This window comes from Oryzias latipes, chromosome 22 (assembly GCF_053564925.1).
Source record: "Oryzias latipes strain Hd-rR chromosome 22, Olatipes_Hd-rR_3.1".
In the NCBI taxonomy this organism is placed as follows: Eukaryota; Metazoa; Chordata; class Actinopteri; order Beloniformes; family Adrianichthyidae; genus Oryzias; species Oryzias latipes.
This window is the reverse complement of record NC_136258.1, coordinates 9,675,092-9,701,488: the sequence shown is the minus strand read 5'-3', so window position 1 is coordinate 9,701,488 and position 26,397 is coordinate 9,675,092. Positions and strand designations below refer to the sequence as shown.

Genomic DNA, 26,397 nt, shown 5'->3' with positions numbered 1-26,397 from the left:
GTTGTCTTTTCCTCGCCTTGTTTTGCTGCTTTGCATTTGCATGTCAGGCCTCTGTCGGGAGCCAAACCGTAGAGCCTGACGAGCTTCATTTGCTTGTAAGACAAGGAGTCCCAGACTTTTGGTCATTTTGAGTGTGAGCGCAGTCGCTGAGGCGCTGACTTCAGGTCGAGATGGGAATCAAAGAAATGTTAGACCTGACGCGGGTGCCGTCCATCCTCTTGCTTGGCATGGTTTATGTAGCCTATGTGCTGATTGGAGGGGTGATTTTCTGGAAGCTGGAAGGTGATTTGGGGAAGAAGGACATTAGCAACATCTTACTGAATAAACAAAAGCTGTTCTCAACGTACACCTGTCTGAACCACCAAGGCCTGGTGGATGTGGCTCAGGTAAGATCTCAGTAACAATGTTGACAAAGGTCAGTTTAGAAACTTGTTTACGGGGTGAAGGAAGAAGGGATTGGTTGAAAATCCGAAAAAAACCTCCTGAAACTGTGTTTGGTTTGATTTGTTTCATTGTGTTATTTCTTGTCTGCAGGTCATTCAAGAAGCATCAAAGGCAGGACTTAGTTTGAAAAGCAACACCACCACAGACGGCTTCTGGCAATTCACCAGCTCAGCTGTGTTTGCTGCCACGGTGGTCACCACCATAGGTCAGAGTTCACGGCCTGCACACTTTCAGCCCACTTGTAATACATTTTGTCATGTTTTTACAAAACAAACCTTCATTGTGTTGTTGGACTTACTTTATTGGTTCACTTTGGCTTCAATAAGTCAGAGAAATGAAAATAATGATCATTTTTTTGACGTTGGCCTGACGTGGTTTTTGTCAAGACTGCATTTCTTTAATCAAAAACACAAACTTTAAAGCAGAATATCCAGAAATGTTCTTCTGACTCATGAGAAGCTGCATTTCATCCTCCATAGTAATGATGTAGAAGAGTCACAGCAGGACTGTTGGAGGCTCCTTTCAGTTTGCCTAAGGAAATGACAGGACAGCAAAGAAACATTAGTTTGTTATTTGACTACTGACTTGGTCAAGTCATGGAGAAACAGCAACATAATACAGTTTAGCTTTAAGGCTGCCATTTTCCTGCCAGACTTGCTAAGCAGTGAACTGGTTAATAATAGAAATAATTGTTTTATGGAGGAAATTGTTTGGAAACTCTCAATTGGCTGATAAAAAGATTGAGCTTCCACAAATATGAGTTCATAAGAGTTTTGTTGTAATTTTCACCACAGGCAAATTCAGCCAAACAGATCCTTAATGTCTACATATAAAACCTGTTCCAACAAGTTAAAATGAAACAGTAAAGCTAATACGTCTAATCTAACATCTAATCTAATGTTTAATATTACGTCTAATCTAATGTTTAATATTACGTCTAATCTAACATCTAATCTAATGTTTAATATTACGTCTAATCTAATGTTTAATATTACGTCTAATCTAACATCTAATCTAATGTTTAATATTATGTCTAATCTATCGTCTTGTCACCAGAACAGCCAGACGGCTGCATCCAAATGCAGGTTTGTTGGATCAGCTAAAAGTCCACAGAGCTAAATCAGGGTCAGACAGGCAGGGGTCAATAACAGGCATGAGATCATCAGAGAAGAGACGGGGTAGTCAGGATCCAGACGAGAGTCGGGGCAGGCAAACTGAGTCAGACACAGGGTCAGGAGACAGAAAATCAGATCCAGATTTAACGCTTAGTTATGCTGGCAAAGCAGCACAAACAAAACTTCACAATGAGCTTCACTCAGAACTCTGGAAATGTTTTCCGCTGGTGACCAGAGAGGGACACAGAGTGAGCTTGTATTGTTAAGGAGTTCACAGGAGAGCTGGCAATTCCAGTTCAAATTCTGTGTCAGCAGTCTGTAAATGTAAGGGTTTTCACTGAGCAGATGGAAAGAAACAAACACAGTACCTGTTCATGAAAAAGGCTCACCATCTTATTATTGATCCATCGCTCCTTACACTTTTCGGGAAGATTCTTGAGAAAACTGTATTTTTAAAATGAAACCCAACTTGACTGCACTGACACAGTCTACTTGTCTGCCTGTCAGAGTGCAATCACCAACTTTTACCTCATAAACTTGATAACAACCACCATGTAAAAGGTTGGATTAGATTTGCTTTTATTGTCATTGTCCATTGTACAATGAAAGGCAATAAAGGGAATAAAAGGCTGGGCACTAGCATGGATTCCTTTTTAACTGACTGATGCCAAAGAGGGTAGTGTTGAGTGGTAGCACCTCAGACTGGACCTCCGGTACTCCAGAAGGCACGCAGATCTCGCTGCTTTGGTTTGCTTTGGTTATGAACGATCTACCGCAGCATAGATCTACAAATTGCTTGTTTTATGCTGATGATGTTAAACTGCACCACTGCATAACTACGCCATCTGATGTCAACACCTTGTGCACTAATATCAAACATCTGGAGCAGTGGTCATTAGCCTGGCGGCTGAAGTTGAATGCATCAAAGTGCTGTTCATTTAATATCTCTCTGAAGCGTAAGACCGTTAAAAACACGTATTTTATCCACTATGAGGCACTACAACATGAGATTTAGGTGTGACCCTTGACAGGAAAATTACCTTTCAGATCTTCATAAATGATATTCTCTGCAGAGCCAATGGGACTCTTGGTGTCATGATACGAACCTTTCGATCTGGGTACATGACCACGTTTGACCACAAAGCTCTAATTGGTGGATGCTGTGCAATGTGAGGTCTATTATAGAATACAGCAGTTTGTGTGGAATTGTCTGATTTTCAAGGAAGACATTCAAACCGGAGAAAGGTAGTTTGCCATCTCTCGGTCGGTGGAGTGTCCCTGCCCCAGGTGGAGGAGTTTAAATACCTTGGGGTCTTGTTCACGAGTGAGGGAAGATCGGAGCGTGAGATTGACAGGCGGATCGGAGCAGCGTCCGTAGTTATGCGGTCGCTCTATCGGTCCGTCGTGGTGAAGAGAGAGCTGAGCCGAAAAGCAAAGCTCTCAATTTACCGGTCGATCTACGTTCCAGTACTCACCTATGGTCATGAGCTATGGGTCATGACCGAAAGAACGAGGTCCCGAATACAAGCGGCTGAAATGAGCTTCCTCCGCAGGGTGGCTGGGCGCTCCCTTAGAGATAGGGTGAGAAGCTCGGTCACCCGCAGAGAGCTCGGAGTAGAACCGCTTCTCCTCCACATCGAAAGGAGCCAGTTGAGGTGGCTCGGGCATCTAGTTCGGATGCCTCCTGGACGCCTCCCTGGAGAGGTGTTCCGGGCATGTCCCACTGGGCGGAGGCCCCGGGGAAGACCCAGGACACACTGGAGAGACTACGTCTCTCGGCTGGCCTGGGAACGTCTCGGGGTCCCCCCAGAGGAGCTGGAGGAAGTGGCTGGGGTGAGGGAAGTCTGGGCATCTCTGCTCAGTCTGCTGCCCCCGCGACCCGGTCCCGGATAAGCGGAGGAAGATGGATGGATGGATGGACATTCAAAGATTTTAGTGAGGACAGAGTAAGCAGCTTGCATTGGTCTGTGGCTCCTACTTTGCAATGTACAAAAACTCATGTACAAAAATGAAATGTCACTGAAAAATATTTCAAGAACATAACAGAACTGGCATGAACATGTTTGTCTTGTAAAAGCTGGACAGGTTTGGAACAGGCAGCCTGTGCTCTGCTGAGGACTCCACTGAGCCGTCTCAAAACTGAAAACTGAGATACGTGTACTTATAAACGGTAGTTTTGCAGGTTATGGAAACATGAGTCCGAGCACATCTGCCGGTCAGATCTTCTGTGTGTTCTTCGCTCTCTTTGGGATTCCTCTGAATTTGGTAGTGCTCAACAAAGTTGGAAAATACATGCTGAGTTTGGAGAGGAACATCTCAGACTTCCTCCAAAGAAAGTCGGGACACAAGGTGGGCAGATGACCTTTGAGAGTCAGATGTGTAAAATCCTCATTTCTTTCTTCCATGAAGAATCAACTCTACCACTTTCTTCCTCCTCTCTCTCAGACATGCACACGTTTTTTTATTCACCTCTTCTCTTACATCTGTGGAACGGTTTTCTTCTTCATCGTACCCATGACTGTATTCCAGCTGTTTGAGGGATGGACCTACTCCCAGGCCATTTACTACTGTTTCATCACCCTCAGCACGATTGGTTTTGGGGATTTTGTGGCAGGTAAAGCTTTAGATGCACCAACAAATCAGCTGATTCCATCACTTTGATTGTAATTTAAAGAAGTAATTGATCAGTCCTGTGTTTTTCCTTTCAGATAACAATCCAGACACAGACTACCCAAACTGGTACAGTGTTTTCATGGCCTCGTGGATCTTCTTTGGGATGGCTTGGCTTGCTTTGCTCATTAACCACTCCATTGACATCTTGGAGCGGCTCAACGCTCTCTGGAAACAGAAGTGGCGTGGTCAAAACCCTGAGGGAGAGTCAAGTGGCAGTGAGGACACGAAACCCGAGGCAGACACGAAAGAGGAGAATGAGATCCAAAAGCCGTTACCACAGTAACGCAGAAAAAAGGAGAACGCTTCAGTGAGTCAGAAAACCAACATCCGCTGAGGCTGGGCTTTTGGAAAGATTGTAAATCACAACTGGTTGTGAGAAACTGTTTCTTGTCAGAATGTAACGTTAGGAAAGAACATAAACTGTCATGCATGACCTCAGAACATGACCTCCTTCAAAACCTAAAGGATCGCTTTAAAGGCAGACATCTGAATAAACAGGCAGCATGTCTGCAGTTCAGTTTCTCATGCATAATATGTTGGCTTCTTTAGATAGACGTCTTTAGGGAAATCAAGAAAACATTGTTAAAAAGAAACAACAAGTTTGAATGTAACACTGATGAGAAATGTGCAATTATCTTTGCATTGGAATAATGAGCTTCAGTGATAGACTGTGGCAGTCTGATGAACATTTGACCAAAATACAGAACATTTTCATTTACTGCTTCATGCTCAACCTGTTAAAGGGTCCATATCCTGCTTTTCTTGAGCCTTTTAGAGTAAACTATATCCATAGATATGATCTTATATGACCTTTGGCACACTAAAACATTATTTTTAAATGATTTATTAGTTATTGTCGAAGTGAGACGACTCGATCTCTGAGGCTCCGCCTTTCTCTCCTTGTGGGTGCCGCCCATTTCCTAGAATCGGCCTCAGCATCATGTCTGCGTTTCTCCCACGAAAACAAAACATCTGAACTTTTACAAAGATGGATGTTTAGATTGTTCATATAAATAAAAGCGTTTAGCCGATCACAGCTAGCTCCATGGAGAAAGTGGGCGTGTCTGTTAGCCTGGGGGCGGAGCTGGCAGCACAGACTCTTTCTGGAAAGCGGCGGTTCCTCACTTTGTGACGTCACAATGTGAAAACCCACTCGTTTCTGTGGATTGGGAGGGGCTGGTGCTCAGAGAGCAGGTTTTTAGAGGAAAACTCAGAGATGAATGGATCAAAATACCACTTTGGGGTTGTTTATAGTGAGGAATGAACATTATAGAACACCTAAAAGCTCAAAGAGTTGGTTTTACAGGATATAGACCCTTAAGCTGCATGTTCAATATGCAGGGTAAATGGAGCGTCGGCTGAGGAGAGCCTCTTATATAAGCATCGCTTCAGATTTGTTCTCCACACATCATTGAGGTTGATACCAAACAGCACTGAATGTTTCTGGTAGCGTCCCGTTGCTTCAGTGTAGTGTTTGTAACCAACTTAGGCTCCTGCTCTGAAGCGAGCAGCATTTGTGTTAAGGGTTTGAAAACCTGTGTGGTGCTTTCACAGCACAACATCCGGCTTCACTCCCTGCGATGATGAAGCAGCTTTCAGCTGTAGAAGCACCTGAACAGCCCCATTGTCTTTAAAGAGGTCAGGATAACTTTGAAAAAAGGATCCATTTAGTTTCAACTGAGAAGTTTACCGTTTTCTGTGGAGAACTACCAGACTAAAAAGGAAACGGTGCTGCTGCTGACAGGTCTGTTCCATTTTAAATTACGGTTCATTTATATTTATGTATGAACATTAAAGAGAAACTCTTATTCACAATTGTATGGGAAGAACTATACAACAATAAAACAATAAAAGAAACTTCTGGAGAAGAGAGATCATTGAAATGGAAAGTATCCACACGCAACAGGAAAATAACACAAAAACAACTTCGAAGACAAAATAACATTTCTGTTTCAGGAATATTTCAAGAATACATAATATTTTTTTTCCTTCGTTAATTTTTTATATTTTTTTATTTGGCTTAATTTTCACTTTGTGGGTCTTGCACTTCAGTTTAAAATACTTAAACAGGCAACTGAGCAAATAAAAACAGACACAAATACTTTGCTTTTAATGCCATCTTACAGTTATCTTTTTACTGATCCTATAGTTTCTTTTCTTACATTTGGCTTTATGTGCCAGAAAACGAAAGTTTCTCTTTTTATCTTAAATTCTTCTTTTGTCCACTGGGTTGTAGTATTTGTTCACTTTGTTTTTCCTCTCCATTAGAAATATTCCATCTGTACTTTCAGCTTCAAACATCAATATTATAAACGTGTGAAAGCAGAGACAGAGCTAGAAAATTACGTTTCCTAAATTGACCTGTTTTATTTTGGAAAAAAAAAGCAAAGATGAGAAAAAGCAGAGAATAAAACAAAGGCTGAACAGCCAAAAGTCACACGTTTGCACAAATCCCTGAAGTAGAGTGACTCCTAATAAATGGAATCTGAAGCACAGACGTTCTCTGCTGAGAAAAGGATTTATTGTGTTGAATGTGTGTCTTTGAATAAAGGTGTTTATGATGTCATTATGTTGGTGAATGTTTGTCTTCTGCAAACAACTGAAGCCGTCGTGACACTAAACACCTCTTAAGGCTCGTGCAGCACAAAGCCGGCAGTGCCAACGAGGACGGATGACGGACGCACTCTGGCAGAGCAGAGGGGCGCACGAGAGGGAAAGAGGGAGGGAGGGAGAGAGAGAGGGAGATAGGACTATCAAATTCCAGTCAGAAGTAGAAGACAGAAAATGTTTTTCAAATAGCAACTGACAGCAGCTGTGTGTGACACACACACACAGAAACCACACACACACATGCCAAACTTAAACACACACACATACCACACTTAAACTCACACCAATGCACAAACGCACACACACATACCACACTTAAACACAAAACAGCCACACACACATAAACACACAGACACACCCAAACACATACACACAGTTAAACACACACACACCCAGCAGCAGTCCTGTTTCCCGCTGGTGTCATTGTGACGGTGCTGAACGGATAATTCCACACGGTTTACACAACAGTTTAGGCTCATCAGGTGAATCCAAAGAAACACAACCTGGGTTAACAACCAGCCTGGGTCCACTAGAACACATGTGTCAGACTCAAGGGCCCGCGGGCCAAATGTGGCCCTCCATGTCATTGTATGTGGCCCGCGAGAGCATAAAAGTTTTTAACTTCTTAAAATAAAAAATAAAAATCTGTGTGTCTTTATTTATATCTAGGGGGAATCTGACTTGAAATATGGGATTGGGCAACTATACATTAGAACTTAAACATAGTCCATATAACCTAACCTGACAGAATCAAACATGAAAGGATTTATGCTAAAGTAACAAGCAAACATATTTTTATGCAACTGTAATTGTCACTTTAATATAATAAATGAATAATGAATTTTTAACAGTAAGGAGTAGTTATGTTTAGCTTTCATTACATTAGGTTACATGTCTAAGTTATATCTGGCCCTCTGAGGACAACCACTATACTGATGTGGCCCTCTGTGAAAATGGGTTTGACAGCCCTGCATTAGAGGTAGACTCTGACTTACTTGAGTTAGAACTGTTTTTTTTGACTTGACTCAGCAGTTTACTGGCAGGTGAACCTGTGGCTCCAAAAGGCCTCCATGGTGCAGTCCTAACAACCATCTATTGGCACAGTTTGGGCCAGAATAGTGAAGTTGATGTTTTGTTTTTCTAAATTAGACCAATTTAATCCAGTGGATCACACGGCTGCTTTTTTTTAGCAGCTTTTGGTTGAAACTAGAAAAGTCTATTTCTGATCAGCAGATTGTTCACTGTCGTTCTTTCTGATTGGGTTTTCCTGCATTCAGCTAAAGTTCTAAACATGAGAAAACCCTAAGGGCCGGTTATGCAGATGCATGATTCAGGCCTGAACATCTGCATCATGGAAGGTGTGTTTGAGCAGCTCTTCTGGGACTGTGTGAATGCAGAACGTTGGCATTGGAAGCTATCTCACAGCAATCTGCTTGTTGAGGCCAGTATTTTTCCAGGACCGACCGGCAAACAAATGACTTCATGTTCTCTAGTTAAAGGCCTGATGCTGATAAGAGGAGGAGTAAAATATTTACTGCAGCAAAAAGATGCTTTAGTGCTTGTGTGGGGGTTGTGTTGTGCAGAGGTAGAGCGGTTGACCTCTCAAAGAAAGATCGCAGGTTCAATTCCTGCTCTGTGTGTCAAAGGGTCCTTAAGCAAGACACTGAAGCCCACGGTGCTCCTGGTGGTTGTAGGTTGGTGGCAGTGTTCGGCAGCAGGCCGCCATCAGTGTGTGAATGGGACTGTGACTGAGGTTTTTCCACTGAATCCATGAGCATGTCCATGTTCCTTCACTGGGATTGACTGACGCTAATGAGGTTTGCGGTCAAAGCTGCTGATTTCTCTATAATTTATGGCTGTTAAAAAGACAAACAAGGAAGCGACATCATTATGAACGCACACAAAAAGATGAATTAATGCAGACGGACCGTTGTCCTGTGATGGATTTGGATCTGCAGTACCTGGATAAAGCAGGTATGGAAGATGAGTGGAAGAAGAGATGGAATGATTGACCATTTCAATAGTTTCCCCCTAATAATAATGGATCAGCACTGTAGTCGTGCTGTTTCATGCATGTATTGCTGTTTTTTGTTCTGACTTTCTTTATTCATTTGTGTATTAAAATGATCAAATGACTAAATCTGGTTCATTTAACGGTTTCCTCTCAGGACAAGTCACTTTCCTTCATTTTCCCTCCCTACTCTCTGACCTTCTCACAGATACACGATGACATCTGAGGGTAGAATGCCGACTCTAATAACTGCAACACATCAGGCATTATTTTATGAAGCCAGCTTCTATTTTGCAGAAACGTAGAAAGGTTGAATCTTCTTCTTCTAAAAGACACCTGGAGACGGAGTTGTTCTGTGACAAAAAAGAAAAGGATGTCAAACAGCATCTGAAGGAATCCTGCCAACACCTGACGTTGATCCGGTGAGCAATTTGCATCCCAGTCAAAGAAGTGGATGTTTTGTTTGTCATTGTGAAGAATTGCGGAGTGTTTTGGCTTGGCTGTGGTTTTGACTCTGACCAGCAGAGTCCACTACTAACCCAACAGAAATAACAGGAGCGGGACAGTTCAAAATGAATGGGATTTATTTAAAATACTGTTGCAGTATTTGCACTTTCATTAAGTTCAAGCATTTATTGTTTTTTTGGGTGAGACATGGGGGGGGGGCTGGAGACAAAGTGTTTTCATGTCTCTGTCCGTTCACCACACAGGAGGGTTTGAGTGTTTGTGCAGAATCTGTACTCCAAGCAACATTTTTATGGTGTTTTAGAAAGAAATTACACAAAGAAAGACATCATTGCAGAAAATGGCAGTTATAGAATCATTTCAGTCATGTTTAAGCTTCACTTGGCCTGATGTGATGATTTCACTGTGATCTGTTTTCTTGAACCGCTTGTGTCCCATCAAAAACCCAGTCCATGTTTTCCTGATATGGCTGTATTTGTGTTCTTTTCAGTCTTTTCATTGGCCCTTCCGATGACACCCTGAGCCAATGAGAAACCTCTGTTCATATTCCGCCTCCACGTGTTTTTCCTCCTGCTTATGCCCCTCCTCCTCGCCCTAATCCAAACCTCTGTGACATACGCACAGCTCCGTCACCATCAGCTCTGCCCCTCTGGGTGAGGGCCCACATTGGCCCTGACCACAGAGCTGCTCTGCATGGACGTTTCACAAACATGTCTTGTTATTTTTATTTTGACCTGCTGTTGCAGCGTTAGGTTGACTTTAGGAGCAGGCAGAGTCATGCTGGTGCGGCCACTGCTCCACAAACCCATCCATCGAGACAAACACAGAAAACAGACAGACTCCAGCTGGGTTGTGCTCCGGGCATTTAACTCTCTCCGTTTTGTGACTGTTCTTTATTTTTAAAGACCTTCTTTGTGTGAATACCAGAGATGAATGATGAAAAGCCTTCAAAGACTCACTCTGATGAAAATCCTGTTTTTGCTCTTTTTAACGTGTGATTGTAGCGTTTTTCTCATAATGGAGGACATGCATAGAATAATTCAAATTAAAACAGCATTTCTAAAAAATTCTCTATTCAAATCATGATGGATGAGGAGCAGATGAGAACCGGAGATTTGAAAATTACCAGGTTTATGGTGCAGTCAGTGACATGGGCGGGGCCAAAGTCTTCCTGCTCCGCCCCTTTCTGATCATCCACTTGCAGACAAATAGATCGTCTTTTAAGCTAAAGCTTCTATATATAAAAGTTAGTGGGAGAGAATGTAAACGGATGGCATGCTGGGAAATTATCGAGACTAACTTCCATGCCAATAGTCCCGCCCACAACCCAAAAGTGAATTTCCAATGAGGTCCTGCCGCTCTGCAGAAAGTTTGTTTGGATTTTAGGTAAAAAGGTCTTAATCATAATTAACAGACCAGTGGGAACATTTTTACGATAGATGAAAATATGGTTGGAGTGAGACTTTAAGAAAACTTCAAGAAAGGAACGTTTTGAGAAAGAGCAACAGCTATCTCTATGGTAGCCATTCATCAAAGTTTCTCAGCATTTGTTAGCAGCCTCATCAGTCATGAAGCTTAGATGAACGGATTTTATGTCCAAAATATTTGTGGGACAAGAACACAATCAGTTAGTGGCTAAACTCCACTGAGATAAAGAGACCTCTATGCAAAAACAGCTCAGAATTAGAATGAGCAATAATTAAATGAAACAAAAAAGTTAATTCTGTTTCTATTAACACTAAATAATCATCTATAGTTTGTATATATTATATTGTCAACAGCTGTTACAGCTCAGTAACAAACGTATTTTATGTAAAACATCTGCTCGGGTTTGTTCCGGATCTGTTGAACTGTTTCCTAGGGAAAACTCTGCTAGTATTGAACCCAAAACAGAGAATCCATGTGAGTAGAAAGGTGCACACATAATTGTAGTGTTGTGAAGCGTGATCATGCTTTCTTTTTTTCTCTGGCTTCCTTCTCGATTTGCTCCTCCTTCTTGAATGTCGCCCAAAAACAATAAATGTCGTTTCAAAACAAGAAGGTTTCCATGATGGAAAACCTTTCACAATAAGATATTCATTCATTCATCTTCTTCTGTTTTGTCCCTCTCTGGGTCACGGGGTTGCTGGAGCCTATCCCGGCCACTTGTTGGCGAAGGCAGGGGGCACCCTGGACAGGTCGCCAGTCTGTCGCAGGGCCACATATCACACATCCATTCACTCTCACACTCACACCCATGGACAGTTTAGTTGCCAATTAACCCTATGAAGCATATTTCTGGACAACAAGATACTTGACTTGAAAAAGGTGGTTAATCCCAAATTCTTACCCTTCAGTGATCATCAAGCTTTATTTAGAAAAAGTGCTTTTCATGCAGCCCAAAGTGCTTGTTGGCGACAGACTAATGCCTCCAAATCAAACGGCTGCATTTCTCCTAATTCCCACATTATTAGTTTAAAGTCACCACTGCTATCAGAATGTTTACTATTCTGCTTTGTTGAGAATCTAAATGTAAAAAAAAACATTTCACAGGTTAAATGCGAAGCCCTTTTTCCCACGATCAGCCCAGACTGCAAACACAGAAGCAAGGTCACCTGTGAGGTGAACCAACAGCAAAGGTTGCTCCCAGGCTGAGGCGACCTGCCCTGAACGCCTCACCGCCACGCCGGTCCAAGTATTCATTAACAGCAGTCAAACCAAAACCTCCGCCCAGGTTTACACCAGTTCAGAGGCAGGCAGTGCACACGACCACTTCTATGCTCACGTGTGCTGTGTATTCAAATTCCCACCGTTCCTTTTTGATTTAGAAACTATCTTTGTCAGCTGCATTTCGTAAAACCGTTGCAGTTGACCACATATTTTTTTGTATATATTTTATTTTTAGTATTGTGATTATTATTATTATTTTTATAAGTAATAATAGTAGTATTTAATGTTTATTTATTTATTATGAATCTCATTTTAGATAATAATTTCAATAAAAATTGTAATTATAATTTTTAATACTTTAATATTCTTAATAATTTAATATGAATGTCATTTTTTATGTCCTTTTTTGATGTTTTATAAATTATTTATGAATGTCGTTTTTTGCTGCCACAGATATATGAAATTTCTCCATTATGGGATTAATAAAGTCATCATCTATCATTTATCTATCTATCATCTATCTAATTGGCCTGTATTACAATACTTGTTGTTTTACGTTTGTGAAACAAGACTGCAGCCCCTCCATCAGCAGCGTAAAAACCCAATACTTCTGACGCCATTTCAGAACTCCAGACGGCCTTGAACTGAAAGTTTTTTGCAAAAGACCTTTTTTTCTTAAATTAAACTGAACAATACTCAACAGAAGTTAGCTGTTATGGGACAGTTCTGAGAATGGAGAAGGGATGAACAAAACCTTTTGTGATATTTGGTGGAACACAACCCAACCTGTTTTCTACAGTGGTCTAGAGACGGGGGCACCGACCTTTGGACTGGGGGCCAGAACCGGTGCAGAGGTCACATGTTTCTGGGCTGCACAGAGAGATTACAGTCTTATGAAATATGGGAGTCTGAACAAACAAACAAACGGACCGACGGACGGACAGACAGACAAGTCTTTATTGTCACTGTCCACATGAACAATGGAGTTGGAGCAGTCCCCCCCTAGTGCAAAGAAGAAATGTAACAAAATATAATATCATCCCGGTAAGTGAACTAGATATAAATTCAGTTATAAAATCCAAACTGTACTGAACTTAACCTCTCGGTGAGGAAAAACTCGTAAAAAAAGAAAGAAACCTCCAGGATGTCCACATGAAGGAGGGATCTTCTCATATGCATATACATTTGCATACTTAATATATATTTAAAACAACGCCCCTCTCACCCTCCGCGGGTGGTTTCTCCTCCAAGCTCGGGTCCTCTACCAGAGGCCTGGGAGCTTGAGGGTCCTGTGCAGTACCTTAGCTGTTCCTAGCACTGCGCTTTTCTGGACTGAGAGGTCTGAGGTCTTTCCAGGTATCTGTTGTAGCCACTCCTCCAGCTTGGGGGTTACTGCCCCGAGTGCTCCAATTACCACAGGCACCACTGTCACCTTCACTTTCCAGGCTTTCTCCAGTTCTTCTCTGAGTCCCTGGTATTTCTCCAGTTTCTCATTTTCCTTCTTCCTGATGTTACCATCGCTTGGCACTGCCACATCCACCACAACGGCTTTCCTCTGTTCTTTATCCACCACTACAATGTTTGGTTGGTTCTCCATTACCATCCTATCAGTCTGGATCTGGAACTCCCACAGGATTTTTATATATATACAGTGATCCCTTGTTTATCGCAGGACTTGCGTTCCAAAAATAACACTCGAAAAGTGAAATTGAAATCCATGAAGTAGTCAGCTTCATTTTTTTTATTATTTTACTATGCAATACCGAACTATAGAATGAAACCAAAAATCAAAACCTGTTTTAAAGCCCAAAATTTGTTTAAAACAATCATTTTAATATAGTAATACAAGCTTGGAAACTTTGTCACTCGCGTATTTCACAGTCCCAGCTGTGCCTCTTCATCCTGTCTGTTTCTACTGAAGGCGCAAGAGTCTTTCTCCGAGAGAACATTGTTATGGGTAGTTGTTGGCGCTCTTTCTATTTCTGAGCGATGATGACAAATCATCATCGTGACCCCCAGCGTTGTCAACGACAAAAACACTTTAAAGTCTAGCCCTTTTCCTATCAAATAACGCTTAACCTCCGGAATGAAACAGTGTTTGAACCAATCGTGATTGAGCGCTTTTTTCATCCAAGCCTGTACATCCAGTAAACGGGCAATGCATCCTTATTTTGGTTTTTCAGGGCTCTAGGATTTTGGGACCTATAAATGAGCCCTGGCTTTATCATAAAACCTGCAGGATTTCTACACATAGTTAGAGTCACGCTGTCTTTTTGGGCCTTAAATCCCGGAGCCTTTGCTTCTTCTTGCATGATAAAAGTGCGAGAGGGCATTCTTTTCCAAGATAAGCCTGTCTCATCCATGTTAAAAACGTGCTCAGGCTTGTATCCTCCTTCCTCAATGATGGCTTTAAATGTGTTGTTCGCATATTCCTCCGCTCCAGCTGGATCCGCAGAAGCGGCCTCTCCGTGCAGAGAAACATCTTAAAGTCAAAAGCGTTCCTGAAATTTCTCAAACCAGCCCTTGCTGGCATTAAATGAGCTTGAGGCGGCGGGAACAGCACTTGTTGAAGGCCCAGGATCCGCATCCTCTTCCATGTTAGCAAAGGTTTCATAAAGTTTTTTAGCTTTTGTATGGATAATGTTGGTATCCAGAATTATGCTCTTTTTCCTGCAGTCATTAATCCAAAAAACTAAAGCAGACTCCATCCTCACAATGCCCTTATTGCGGACTGTCACAACTCTTTTCGCGTCCTTGTTAAAGCTTATTGCTGCTGTCGTTCTTATATTATTTTCGTCCTTCTTTATCCCTTGTGCTGTCTTAGATGACCCCACCCTTACATTGACGTGTTCTCCCTACCATGACAAAGGTGGATAAAGGTGGAAAGATTTCATGTAATCCATGGACACCAGTGAAGATCACAAATCATTGAAGAAAAAAGGTACAGTGCACTGTCTAGTGGGTCTAGATGACCCAACTCCCAATGGTAAAGTGCCTAGGATAGCACAAGGGTTACGGAACGAACCGAAGATTTGTTTATTCCGTAATGGCGCGCCGTAGCCGCATAGCTTTTACTTTCTTTTAGTTTTCTTTTTCTCCAATAGTTAGGATCTTCCTCGGCCTGTTTGGCGCGTCCGGAGCCCCCGTTGTCGGCGCAGAGCGTTTCTTCAACATTGTGGGTTTTTTTACAGAGAAAAAATGGCAGAATGTACAGAAACGAAAATTGTTGACAAGTGAAAAACCCATACAGTACAGCGTCAAAATTTTATTTTGTCAACATTTTGTTTCTAGACAACAGTAAAGCCCCTGAGCCAATCAGGATTCATTGCACAATCCACTGTAAAAATATCCGCACTGTAAAAAAATCCATGAAGCAGCAAAGCCGTGAAAGATGAAACGCGATATGGCGAGGGATCACTGTGTATATATGTATATATAAATATACTATACTATACACCTTAAATATACTCTTTGCAGCCTCTCCTTGTTCGTGACGGTGCAGCTGCAAAACCAAAGGTTAAGTCAGGAATGCTCTCGAACGGATTTGTGCAGGGCTGACATGGTGGTGTAGTGGTTAGCACTTTTGTTTCACAGTGAGAAGGTTTTGGTTTAAATCCCAGAGTAGAGTTTTCTTGTTATCCCTGTGGGTTCCTGGGAGAACATGCACACCGCCCAAAATTTGGTGGTCGAGGGTTAAATCTAAATCGTCTCTAGGTGTTTGGTTGTGAGGCCCTGTGAAGGACTGGTGACCTGTCCAGGGTCCCCACCTTCAACCAGGAGTCCCTGGGGTAGGCTCCAGCACCCTTAAGGGGATTAAGCAGATTTAAAAAATAGATGTGTTCTGAACATTGTTTTATTTTGAAAAACCACAGAATTCTCTCCATCCCATCTATCTGTGACTTGCTCTCGATGCAGGTTGACAAACATTAGCGCTAAATTAAAAACCCCAAACTAGCAATTAAATTGTTTAAAGTCTGTTAAAACACTGCTCCTCAAAAGCTAACACAGCATTTAAAGAGAGACCACAGACATAAATCACTGGACTGAGCGAATGTGATGTCACGCGTAGAAAAGGCCTTACCTCCAGCAAATTGAAGCCAATACAGCCGCCATTGTTCAGTGATACAAACGCCGCCATTTGGAGCCACTCGATAATAATTGGTTTGAGTCAATCTGAGTCACGTTTCTTTGCCAACTACTGTCACCAATCAGGAGTTAGCTTGTTGGAAGTCCACACCCCTTCCACTGAAAGCTGCTTGGTAGAATCTGTCAATCAAATGTTTGAGGTGGGGGGCCAGAGGGCACCACATGCTTTTACTGAGGCATCTGATTGGTCAGTTCATAACTTGATGAACTTGAACTAAAAAAATGAATCAACATATAAAAAAAAAATCAAGAATAAAAGTATGAGGCAAAGAGGCTTCAGTGCGTTCACTCATGGCCTTTCATTGGATAAGAAAGCCTTTCAGGTGTTTCACAGACAAAACTCCGACTGATTCATGGTCCTGATGCCTGGCTAACAGGTTCATGCCTGTTACTAAAGGAAGGCCAAGGGTGTAATAGAATGTTAGCCTCTGAATTAATCACTGTTCTGAAGCCAGTGAACCTGTGAATGTTGTAATCCGACTAATAAAGTTTAGATAAGCCAGTGTTGAATCACAGCTTTGTAATAAAAAATCATTTTCATTACATATAAGTTTTTCATTTTGGTTAAAGAACCATAATCAACACATCCATCAATCAAAAACAGCTGACATTTTATTACGCCCAAAAGTCTGTTTCTACCCGTTTATCTAGATGAAGACAACGTTCTGTTTACATCTGAGTAATTACAAATTAATATTTTTATATAGCTATTACATTATAAATGCGGCGATACTGGCCATAATTTCTTCTGATAAAGAAAGAAAACTTTGATCAGGGAGGCAATGCTTTTATGTCTTTATTAACAGTCGTCTCTGTGTTTGTTGGAGCATTTAGAAAGAAACAGAACCGTCAGCCAAACCTTCTGTTTGCTCATTCATCCAGCATTTCCTCTCTAACTCCCTTACAGAACAGTCAAGTCTGTGCAGGCCAAACCAGCAGAAATATCAGTGCCGTGAAGTCAGCAGTTCAACAAACTCACACAGACTCTGCCAGCCAATCAGGTTGCAGAACACAGTGCGCTATAAATCACTTTGAAAAAAGTATGCAAAATAGTACTGAACGCAGTCTACGAGATGGCGAGAGGCGAACCGCGACACAGCGACGAACCACTAGAACCACAAACAATCCAGGCTGCTTATAGTTTGTCATGAAATGGAAGGAGGTTTTCTGTAAATGTTCTGGGACGGTTTGTTTCAGTTCAGAACCAAGATCGTGTCTAAGTGCTACGCGAAAGACAAACAGCAAAAAACACGAGATTTATGACCTATGATCGGATAGATTCTCTGAGCGTTTGGTTTTCACACCAAACCCGATTTTTCCCGCCCCATTCAATTGAGTCTATGTACAGACGTGATCAGAGGTCTTGCAGCCATCTAGCGGCGGCGCGTTTCAGGCAGCCTGACAAGGAAGCGGGGTCAGAGTTCTGACAAGCAAAAAAATTATTTGCCGTGCAATCCTAATTATCCATTTTTAAACCATCAAAATATATTATGGTTGTTTTCTGTTAATTCCAGTAATTCCACTGGATTATTTTTAAAATGTCTTCACATTTATATATTGAATTAGTTATGATTTTAGTGTTAAAAACATTGATATTTTCCTATTATTTTCTTTTTTATGCTTTATATATAAGGACAGGATTCAGATATGCCGTAGTAACACAGACTCCATGTCCACTTCATGTAAAGTGACCGATGTCACATGATCCAGATTTTTAAAGTGAAACTGTGAAGACATACAGAAAACTTTCCAACTACAACTCGAAAAAATAAATATTTATACATTTAATTTTTAACAAAGTTGTAGATGTTTATTTTTTGCTTATTGCTCTCCTTGACTGTTGTGCGATTTTATTGTTACATGTTTGTCTATGTTCCTCTCCAGGTCTGTGTTTTTTCAGGGTGAGTGGACACCACAACAATCCAACTTTTAGAATTCTCAAGCAGAAAAATGTTTAAATGTGAGATTTGTAGCTGACTCCTGCTGAAGTGACTCCTGCTGAAGTGTGGGATTCAATAAAGAAGAAAGTTTAACATATTTGAGTGACCAGCCTATCTTCTGTTCACTTACAGTTGTTATAATTTGCAAGAACGACTAAAGGAAATGGGTCCATGTCAGATCAGTAGAATATTTATGTAGATGTAGCCTCAGCTGTCCTGGGGCAGACTGTGGAGCCACACTGGAGGCAGGAGGGGGAAATGCCTTGCCCAATGACAGATGACTGGGCGGAGTGGGGATCGAACTGCTGACCCTTTGATCACTGGCCAACCTGCTCAACCGCTTGGGCCACTGCATATTTGTGCATAGTTAGAACGTTCGAGTTAGGCGGAGTAACCTCCAGCCAACATGGCGGCGCCCCTTGAGCTGACAATTTAGGCTTCTCGTAGTGGACTGTAGAAGTCTGTAGGTGATGTCACCATTATTCATATGTCTATGGTTTCATCTCTCAAGGTTCAAACCTTTGTAGAAAAATATGTCCAGAATTGGGAATGAAACCAAAGATCTGCTAGCTCAGATCTCTTCAGCTCTGTTCTGTTTCTGAGTTGCTTATCCTTTGGCTTCACACAATGATCACCCATCATTTTGCATGTTATATTCAATCTGACCACAATAGGAAGAAAATGAAACTTTTGCGGAATAAAAGGTGTGAAAATCCCCTAAAAATTACACAGAGCCACCTATCCTCAGAACAACAACAATGATACTAATAAACTAAAATAGAAATCTGAGAAATGTACTTACGGGACACTTGATGGCTGACATATTGAGCTATAGGATAGAAAGTCCAGGGACATAAACACTCTGGAGTAGCTGAAAACTCATTTGACGTGCTTGTCACATACACGGTACTATATTGCCAAGTATTTGCTCAGTTGTTCAAATAACTGACTGTTTCAAACACTTCCGGCCAGAGGTGGATAGGCCTGCAGACTGCTTCTGCAAACAGTTATAAAAGAACGTCCCCTCCCAGAAGCTCAGTAAATTCCAGTGTGATATTGTAATATATTGCTGTCAGTGCAACAATTCCAATTTTCATGCAAAGAAATGGTCCAGATATGCTGTTGCACATATTGCACTGTGGTCATCAACCACAGAGCCATGTGGCCTTTCATTAGCTCTTGATCCACATAATGGAATTTCAATGGAGGAGGTTCCTACGGTCAAGGAGTTGCATCCAAGCCATCTACGTCTGGGTGAAATGCACATTTTGTATTGTAAAGGAGGCTGCCACTGGACTCTACAGCACTGGAGAGGTGTTTCCTGGTGTGGCATTTCACACAGTAAAGGGCCGTACACACCGGGACGAATATCGGCGCACGTTATACGCCAGCGTTTTTCAACACGTTTTTTGTGTTCACACCCAGGTGATTTTCACTGACGATGAGCCGAGTGAACATGCAAATTCATTCCCTGACATTAGATGGCGCTTAAAGTAAAACAGAAATACCCCCTGTACACAAGGTGGTGCTGCGCAACTTTACGCTTCTTAAACTCACTTTTCACTCAGAAGAAGAGAGCAAGTATTTACACGCTTGTCAGAATCAAACAAAGAAAACAAACATTTCAAGCACCAGTTGCTCTAGCTCCAGTACCAACGATGTAGAAATTATTGTAGTGTTGAATGATGAAAGACGCCGGAAATGACGCCGATTTTGGGTACATTCCATGGTTACGAGAAGAGAGGAACATGGGGAGTTTTATCGACTGGTACAAGAGCTGAAAATGTATCATGAGCGTTTTCAGGGATATTTTAGAATGTCCGTCAGTGAGTTCGAAAATTCTTCTTCGCCGTTACGTGTGTGTGCTCAGCAAGACAGTTTTGTGTTGGAGAGCCCCCAAGTTGTGTTTTACTGTAACTTCAGAAGCTCCGTGTGCAAAAGAGCAATTCTCAATTCTCTTTGGACGTATATTTACTGACTCGGTGAGTCAAATCAAAAAAACAAACCCGAGGCGTTTTTAAACAATGACGCTTTCACGTGTGGCGTTTTTCGCGTCAGTGTGCACACTCACATTGGTGCCCTTTGTTTATTCACGAGGCGTTAAACGTCGGCGAATATCGCGCGCGAAATTCTTCCCGGTGTGAACAGGCCTTAAGAGGAGGCTAACAGCCAATCACAATGACTGAATTTTCATGGGTCTTTGTGTGAAGTTTGGTGGAGAAGGAGTTTTGATGAAGGACTATTTTTTCAGGGGCTGGTCTTAGCAAAAGAACTCTGAACCCTTCAACAAACCCTGGTCAGAAAAATAAAGGGAACAGCTTAACAAATCAACTTAATAACCTTAACAACACCTACACAACATAACTGAACTCAACTCAACGTTACTCCAAGTTGCTTCTCCATCCTGATGGTTTGTGACTGATGTTTTGGTGACTTTTGAATGCTGACATTGTTCTCTCTGCAGCTGTACCATGAGACAGCGACTACGACCCACACAAATGGTCCAGGTAGTGCAACTCATCCAGGACGGCACATCAATGCAAGCTGCAGCAAGAAGGTTTGCTGTCTGTCAGCATAGTATCCAGAGCATGGAGGCGCCACCAGGAGACAGGCTAGTACATTATATGCAGAGGTCAGCAACAAACCTGCTTCAGGACCACCACCTCCTCCTGCAGGAGAAACAGGAGAAGCACTGCCAGAGCCCTGAAACATGACCTCGAGGAGGCCACCAATGTCCACGTCTGGTCAAACTGTTAGAATCAGACTCCATGGGGGGGTATGAGGGCCCCACAGCCACAGGGGAAGTTCTGCTAACAGCCCAACACCATGCAAGACGTTTAGCATTGGCTAGAGAATACAGATTCACCACAGGCGCTCTGTGCTCTTCACAGATGAAAGCAGGTTCCCAACGAGCACGTGTGACGGACGTGACAGAGTCTGGAGACGCCGTGGACAACGTCCTGCTGCTGCTGCAACATCCTCCAGCATGACCACTTTGGCAGTGGGTCATGGTTTGGGGGGGGGCATTTCTATGGAGGGTCGCACAGCTCTCCATGAGCTCACCAGAGGTAACCTGACTGCCATTAGAAATCCAGATGAGATCCTCAGACCCCTGTGGAACCAGATGCTGGTACCGTTGGTCCTGGGTTCCTCCTAGACAATGCTGGACCTCATGTGGTTGGAGAGTGTCAGCGGTTCCTGCTACATGAAGATATTGATGTCACGGACAGGCCCGCCGTTCCCCATCTGGGACATCATGTCTCGGTCCATCCAGAAGTACCAGGTTATCAGGTTATACCACAGACTGTCCAGAGTTGGTAGATGCTTTTGACCAGATGTGGGGGGAGATCCCCCAGTTGACCATCCTACGCCTAATCAGAAGCATACGCCGGGGTCACTTGGAGGTCACATGTGAAGGCCACGCCCACTACTGAGCCTCATTCTGACTTGTTTTAAAGACATTGCATCCAAGCTGGACCAGCCTGCAGTGAGTTTCTCCACTCTGTGATTCCACATCCATACCTCCATAGGCTAATACGTTGAATTTCATTCATAATTTTGTGTGTTTGTGTTGTCAGCACACACAACTATGTGAAGACAGCATTCCAAAAAATATTTCATCTGTTCAGGGATGTTTTTATAGGGTTTTCTTTCTGTATGTTTTGAGCAGTGTAGGTAACTTGACTGATTGTCTTTGATTGTTTTGTAGTTCAGAAGTAGAATCTACCATTTTATCTGTTGACAGACACTCAGACCCGAGGAGACACTTTCAAACCATGATTGCTGACTACATCTGTCTATGATGGTTTTCACAAATGTGGTTTTGTGGAAACAGTGATATAGCATTTCTTTGTTATTGGGTGCTACATGAAAATTTTAACCCTTGTGCTATCTTAGATGACCCCACCCTTACATTGACGTGTTCTCCCTACCATGACAAAGGTGGATAAAGGTGGAAAGATTTCATGTAATCCATGGACACCAGTGAAGATCACAAATCATTGAAGAAAAAAGGTTCAGAGCACTGTCTAGTGGGTCTAGGTGACCCTACTCCCATTGTTAAAGTGCCTAGCACAAGGGCTAATGATGTGCACCTTCTCCTGCAACTTGGTTCCCTGGAGCCAGATTTGTTCTAACCTTTGAGGGCATATCCCATTGGAGCTCTCTGGTCTGGACTGCGGTTTATTTCAGATATTGTAATTTGTGTGGGCAGGCATGAAAGCTCATCTCATATCTCCAGTAGATAAAACAAAGAACTCTCAATAAAATTTTGCAGATAACCACATTATTCACGGCTAATCTGCAAAGTACAAATTAAAGTCAACCATGTTTTTAGGTGCTCTGCCATTTCATTTGAAAACAAAAGGATTTGTTGAAGAATCATAAAGTATATGCACCCCAGGTTGACTGTGAAGGTTTCCTTCCCAGCAAGAGGCTTAAAAAATCCCTCAGCACAAACACAAGACAATGGAAGAAGGAAGCAGCCCTCCATTTCACATGGTTCAATTACACATTTACCCACGCTTAAAATATCCTTTTACAAAGGTTTGGCATCCAGAGTTATCAAGCAAACAGGAAGAACTAGATATAAACAGGCATTTCCCTGAGTAAAAGCATAAATCATCATCAATGAAATAAATATCTGGCTATAGTCTTGGTAAAATGTTAAAACCAATAAAATTAATAAATCCAATGCAAGTTTAAAATTAATCCAGTTTAACTCCCTGCCACATGTATCCACTCTATTAAAGTTCACTACACAGAGTAAATGACAGAGGAATGTGTGTTCTGGGTTAAAGGATTCTGTGCTAATTCCAGAATGAGCTTCTGGGATCAGTTTTCTGTAAATGTGCTCCGTGTTGAAGGTGATAGGGTCAAACCTTAAAGTTATTCAAAACATATTATGTAATTATGATCTGATTTTGCTTAGTGATCTTCCTTTTCATCTCAGATATTTATCACCTGCAGCTCCTCTGCTTACATTCAAAACCTGTAAAAGCTGTGTCAGCAGCTGCTGTATCAGCTAATATGCTACACTGCAAAGCGGTGCTTAGTTTGCACGTTATAATCTTCATGCCGTTCACTGTGACTTGCTTGTTATCATGACACATCATGATTCATCATCTTACCTTTCAGAGAAAAAAAACTCACTGACACGTTCTGCTTGATTATGTCTTGCTTTTCCCTTCCTGATCTTGTGCAGGTCTGCTGTGGCTTCTCCTTGATGCTCCGCTCACTCACCTGTGTTTCCTGCTGGAGTTCATAGCTGCACCCTGTGAGTTGAATAAGTTGTCTGCCTATTTAAGTCCATCCATCCATCCATCCATCTTCCTCCGCTTATCTGGGACCGGGTCGCCGGAGCAGCAGTCTAAGCAAAGATGCCCAGACTTCCCTCGCCCCGGCCACTTCCTCCTCTGGGGGGACCCCAAGGCGTTACCAGGCCAGCCGAGAGACATAGTCTCTCCAGCGTGTCCTGGGTCTTTCCCAGGGCCTCCCCCAAGTGGGACATGCCCAGAACACCTCCCTAGGGAGGCGTCCAGGAGGCATCTGGACTAGATGCCCGAGTACCTCAATTGGCTCCTCTGGATGTGGAGGCGAAGTGGTTCTACTCCGAGCTCTCCGCGGGTGACCGAGCTTCTCACTCTACCTCCAGCCCCCCAACGGAGGAAGCTGCTTGTATTCTGGACCTGGTTGTTTCAGTCATGACCAAGAGCTCATGACCATAGGTGAGTATTGGAACGAAGATCGACTGGTAAATTGAGAGCTTTGCTTTTTGGCTCAGCTCAGACCGGTACAGCGACTGCATAACAGCGGATGCCGCACCAATCGGCCTGTCAATCTCACGCTCCAATCTTCCCTTATTCGTGAACAAGACCCATAGATTTTTAAACTCCTCCACCTGGGGCAGGGACACTTCACCTACCCAGAGAGGACAAACTACCTTTCTCTGGTCGAGAACTATGGCCTCAGATTTAGCGGTGCTGACCCTCGTCCCAGCCGCTTCACACTCGGCCGCAAACCGCAGCAATGCCCGCTGGAGGTCCAAGCACTATGAAGCCAACAGGACAACATCATCTGCAAAGAGCAGAGAGGAAATCCTGTGGTCCCCAAACCAGACCCCTCCAGCCCATGGCTGCGCCTAGAAATTCTGTCCATAAAAACTATAAACAGAACCGGTGATAAAGGGCAGCCCAGCCAGAGTCCAGCATGCACCGGGAACAGGTCTGACTTACTGTCAGCTATGCAAACCAAGCTCTGCTCCGGTCATCCAGAGACCGGACAGCCCCCAGTAAGGCTCCCCGGACCCCAAACTCCCAGAGCACCCTCCACAGAACACCACGGGGGATGTGGTCGAACACCTTCTCCAAATCCACGAAACACATATGGACTGGAAGAGCGAACTCTTAAGCACTCTTAAGAGGGTGTAGAGCTGGTCCACTGTTCCACGACAAGGACGGAAACCGCACTGTTGTTCCTGGATCTGAGGTTCGACTATCGGACGTACTCTCTTCTCCTTAACCCTGGCATAGACTTTTCTTTATTTAAGTCACCTTGTTTTATTTCTCAGTGTTGGAGCCTTTTGTGTGCTGTTTGGTTATCATGTCATGTTTCACACCCTGCTCCTTAGTTTTGATTTCCGACCTTTCCCTTTTTCCCCTCTTGTGAGGTGATTCTTTGTTGCTGTCCTTAAACAAGCTTCAACTTCTCCTTTTGCGTCCAAACCTTTCTCTGCATCTGGGTTCTTGAATTCTAACGCGTAGCACTGTTCTGTCTTCAGAGTCCTTACGTTGTTCCTGGATGTTTTTTGATCATACTTAACAGTTAATATTGGTCTATAGTTGGCCAAGTTGCTAGGATCTAAACTCGACTTTGTAAGAGGTTTAACAACTACATATTTAAAAGACTGGCACATAACCTGTTTCTGGAGAGGCATTTATTATGGATAATATGGATTCAAATTTGTCACGACAGACAAAATAAACATAGCAAACTTTAGCGCTGCATGGTTTACAGTGATGAGCTTTTGCTTTTTCCTCAACGTAGTCAAACGTGATTGTAGATGGATTATTTTGCTATCACAATTTTGTTTTTTACATGTCCCGTCCAGCAGCTGAACAAACAGATCTGGGCTGAAGGCCTCTTGTGTTGGGGAGATTTTACTGTCACAATGGGGTTTATGTATCTTGACACATGAGGTGTATATTTGTTTAAACCCCTTTTAAACTTTATACTGATTATGTTTGTTTTCCTATTTTGCTGGACTGGATGGAAGAGAAGAAGAAAGAAGAGGAAAGAGGGATGTTAGAGGAAAGGGGATAAAAGAAAAGGGAAAGGGGGGTTCAAATGTTACAAACATACCTGTTGTCTCTAAAAACCTTTACACACAAACATGTCAACACATACACAAAACACAACTGTTACTCACAGGTGCACACTTATGCACACAAACATGTAAAGCGTTTCATTCCGTCACATACTATTTGTGGAAAGGTGAACTGACACATGAGCTCAGGTGAGTGTTTCTGCTCTACGGTGGTGGATGATGGAATGTAAAAGGAGGGAGACTATGCGGTCACCCCCACACCGAGACCCCCACAGAGGCAGCAGCCAGGGCCCCCGACACCCAGGATAGCAGATAGAGGACACTGGGTGTGAAAAGGCAAAATAATTTTTGTCACTTCATTCACACAAGCAGTACCATTATTGTACTAAAACTCATTTACCATTGAATTATATTTTACGTAAGGTTTAATGGCCTTCGAAGTGTGCATTAACCATGGTCACTTACAAAAATTACATTTAGGTATACATATAAGTCTTGAGGCTTATTGCAATGCTGTTGGTATTCACTGTACTAAAAGGTAATCAGCTGTAATTTGTACTCTGGTACTTCACTTGTGCAGGTGCAGTCATGTGTCAGTGTTGGTCGCAGGACAGAGAACTCCAGGTTTCATGTCATCCGTCCAAATGTAAAGAAAGATCTAATCAACTGCAAGATTGTTCAATTCTGTTTCATCTCTCAAGTATTTTGTTTCATGGATGGTTAAGTAAATCAAATAAAATACACACAAATCTCTAATCTTGTTGCTCCTTCTTGAGTGAACCAGCATGTATTAATGCAAGCTGTAGACGGGTCCTTATCTCCTCGCTTTAGGACTACAACTGTTGTAGTCCAAAAAACTTAAAAAGGAAAAATTATTAAATTAGTAGTACAGTGAAAAACAAGAAAAAGATCTCAAAAAATAATGCTGAAAGTTAGAAAACATATTAAAAACAAACAAAATACTTGAAAAATCAATTTTCAAAAATCTTTCTTTTTTTAATTAATCAAATAACAGACTTC

The 26,397-nt window shown here is 42.4% G+C and overlaps 1 protein-coding gene across 1 annotated transcript; it reads left to right on the top strand.

Annotated features, from left to right (window-relative positions):
* The first annotated feature begins 40 nt into the window (after window positions 1–40).
* Window positions 41–6,089, top strand: kcnk17 (potassium channel, subfamily K, member 17). The gene is made up of 5 exons (XM_078940369.1): window positions 41–386; window positions 535–649; window positions 3,742–3,908; window positions 4,005–4,173; window positions 4,268–6,089. Exons 1-5 carry the CDS (start codon window positions 171–173, stop codon window positions 4,513–4,515), a joined length of 915 nt encoding a protein of 304 aa, XP_078796495.1. The 5' UTR covers window positions 41–170; the 3' UTR covers window positions 4,516–6,089.
* The last annotated feature ends 20,308 nt before the right edge of the window (window positions 6,090–26,397 follow it).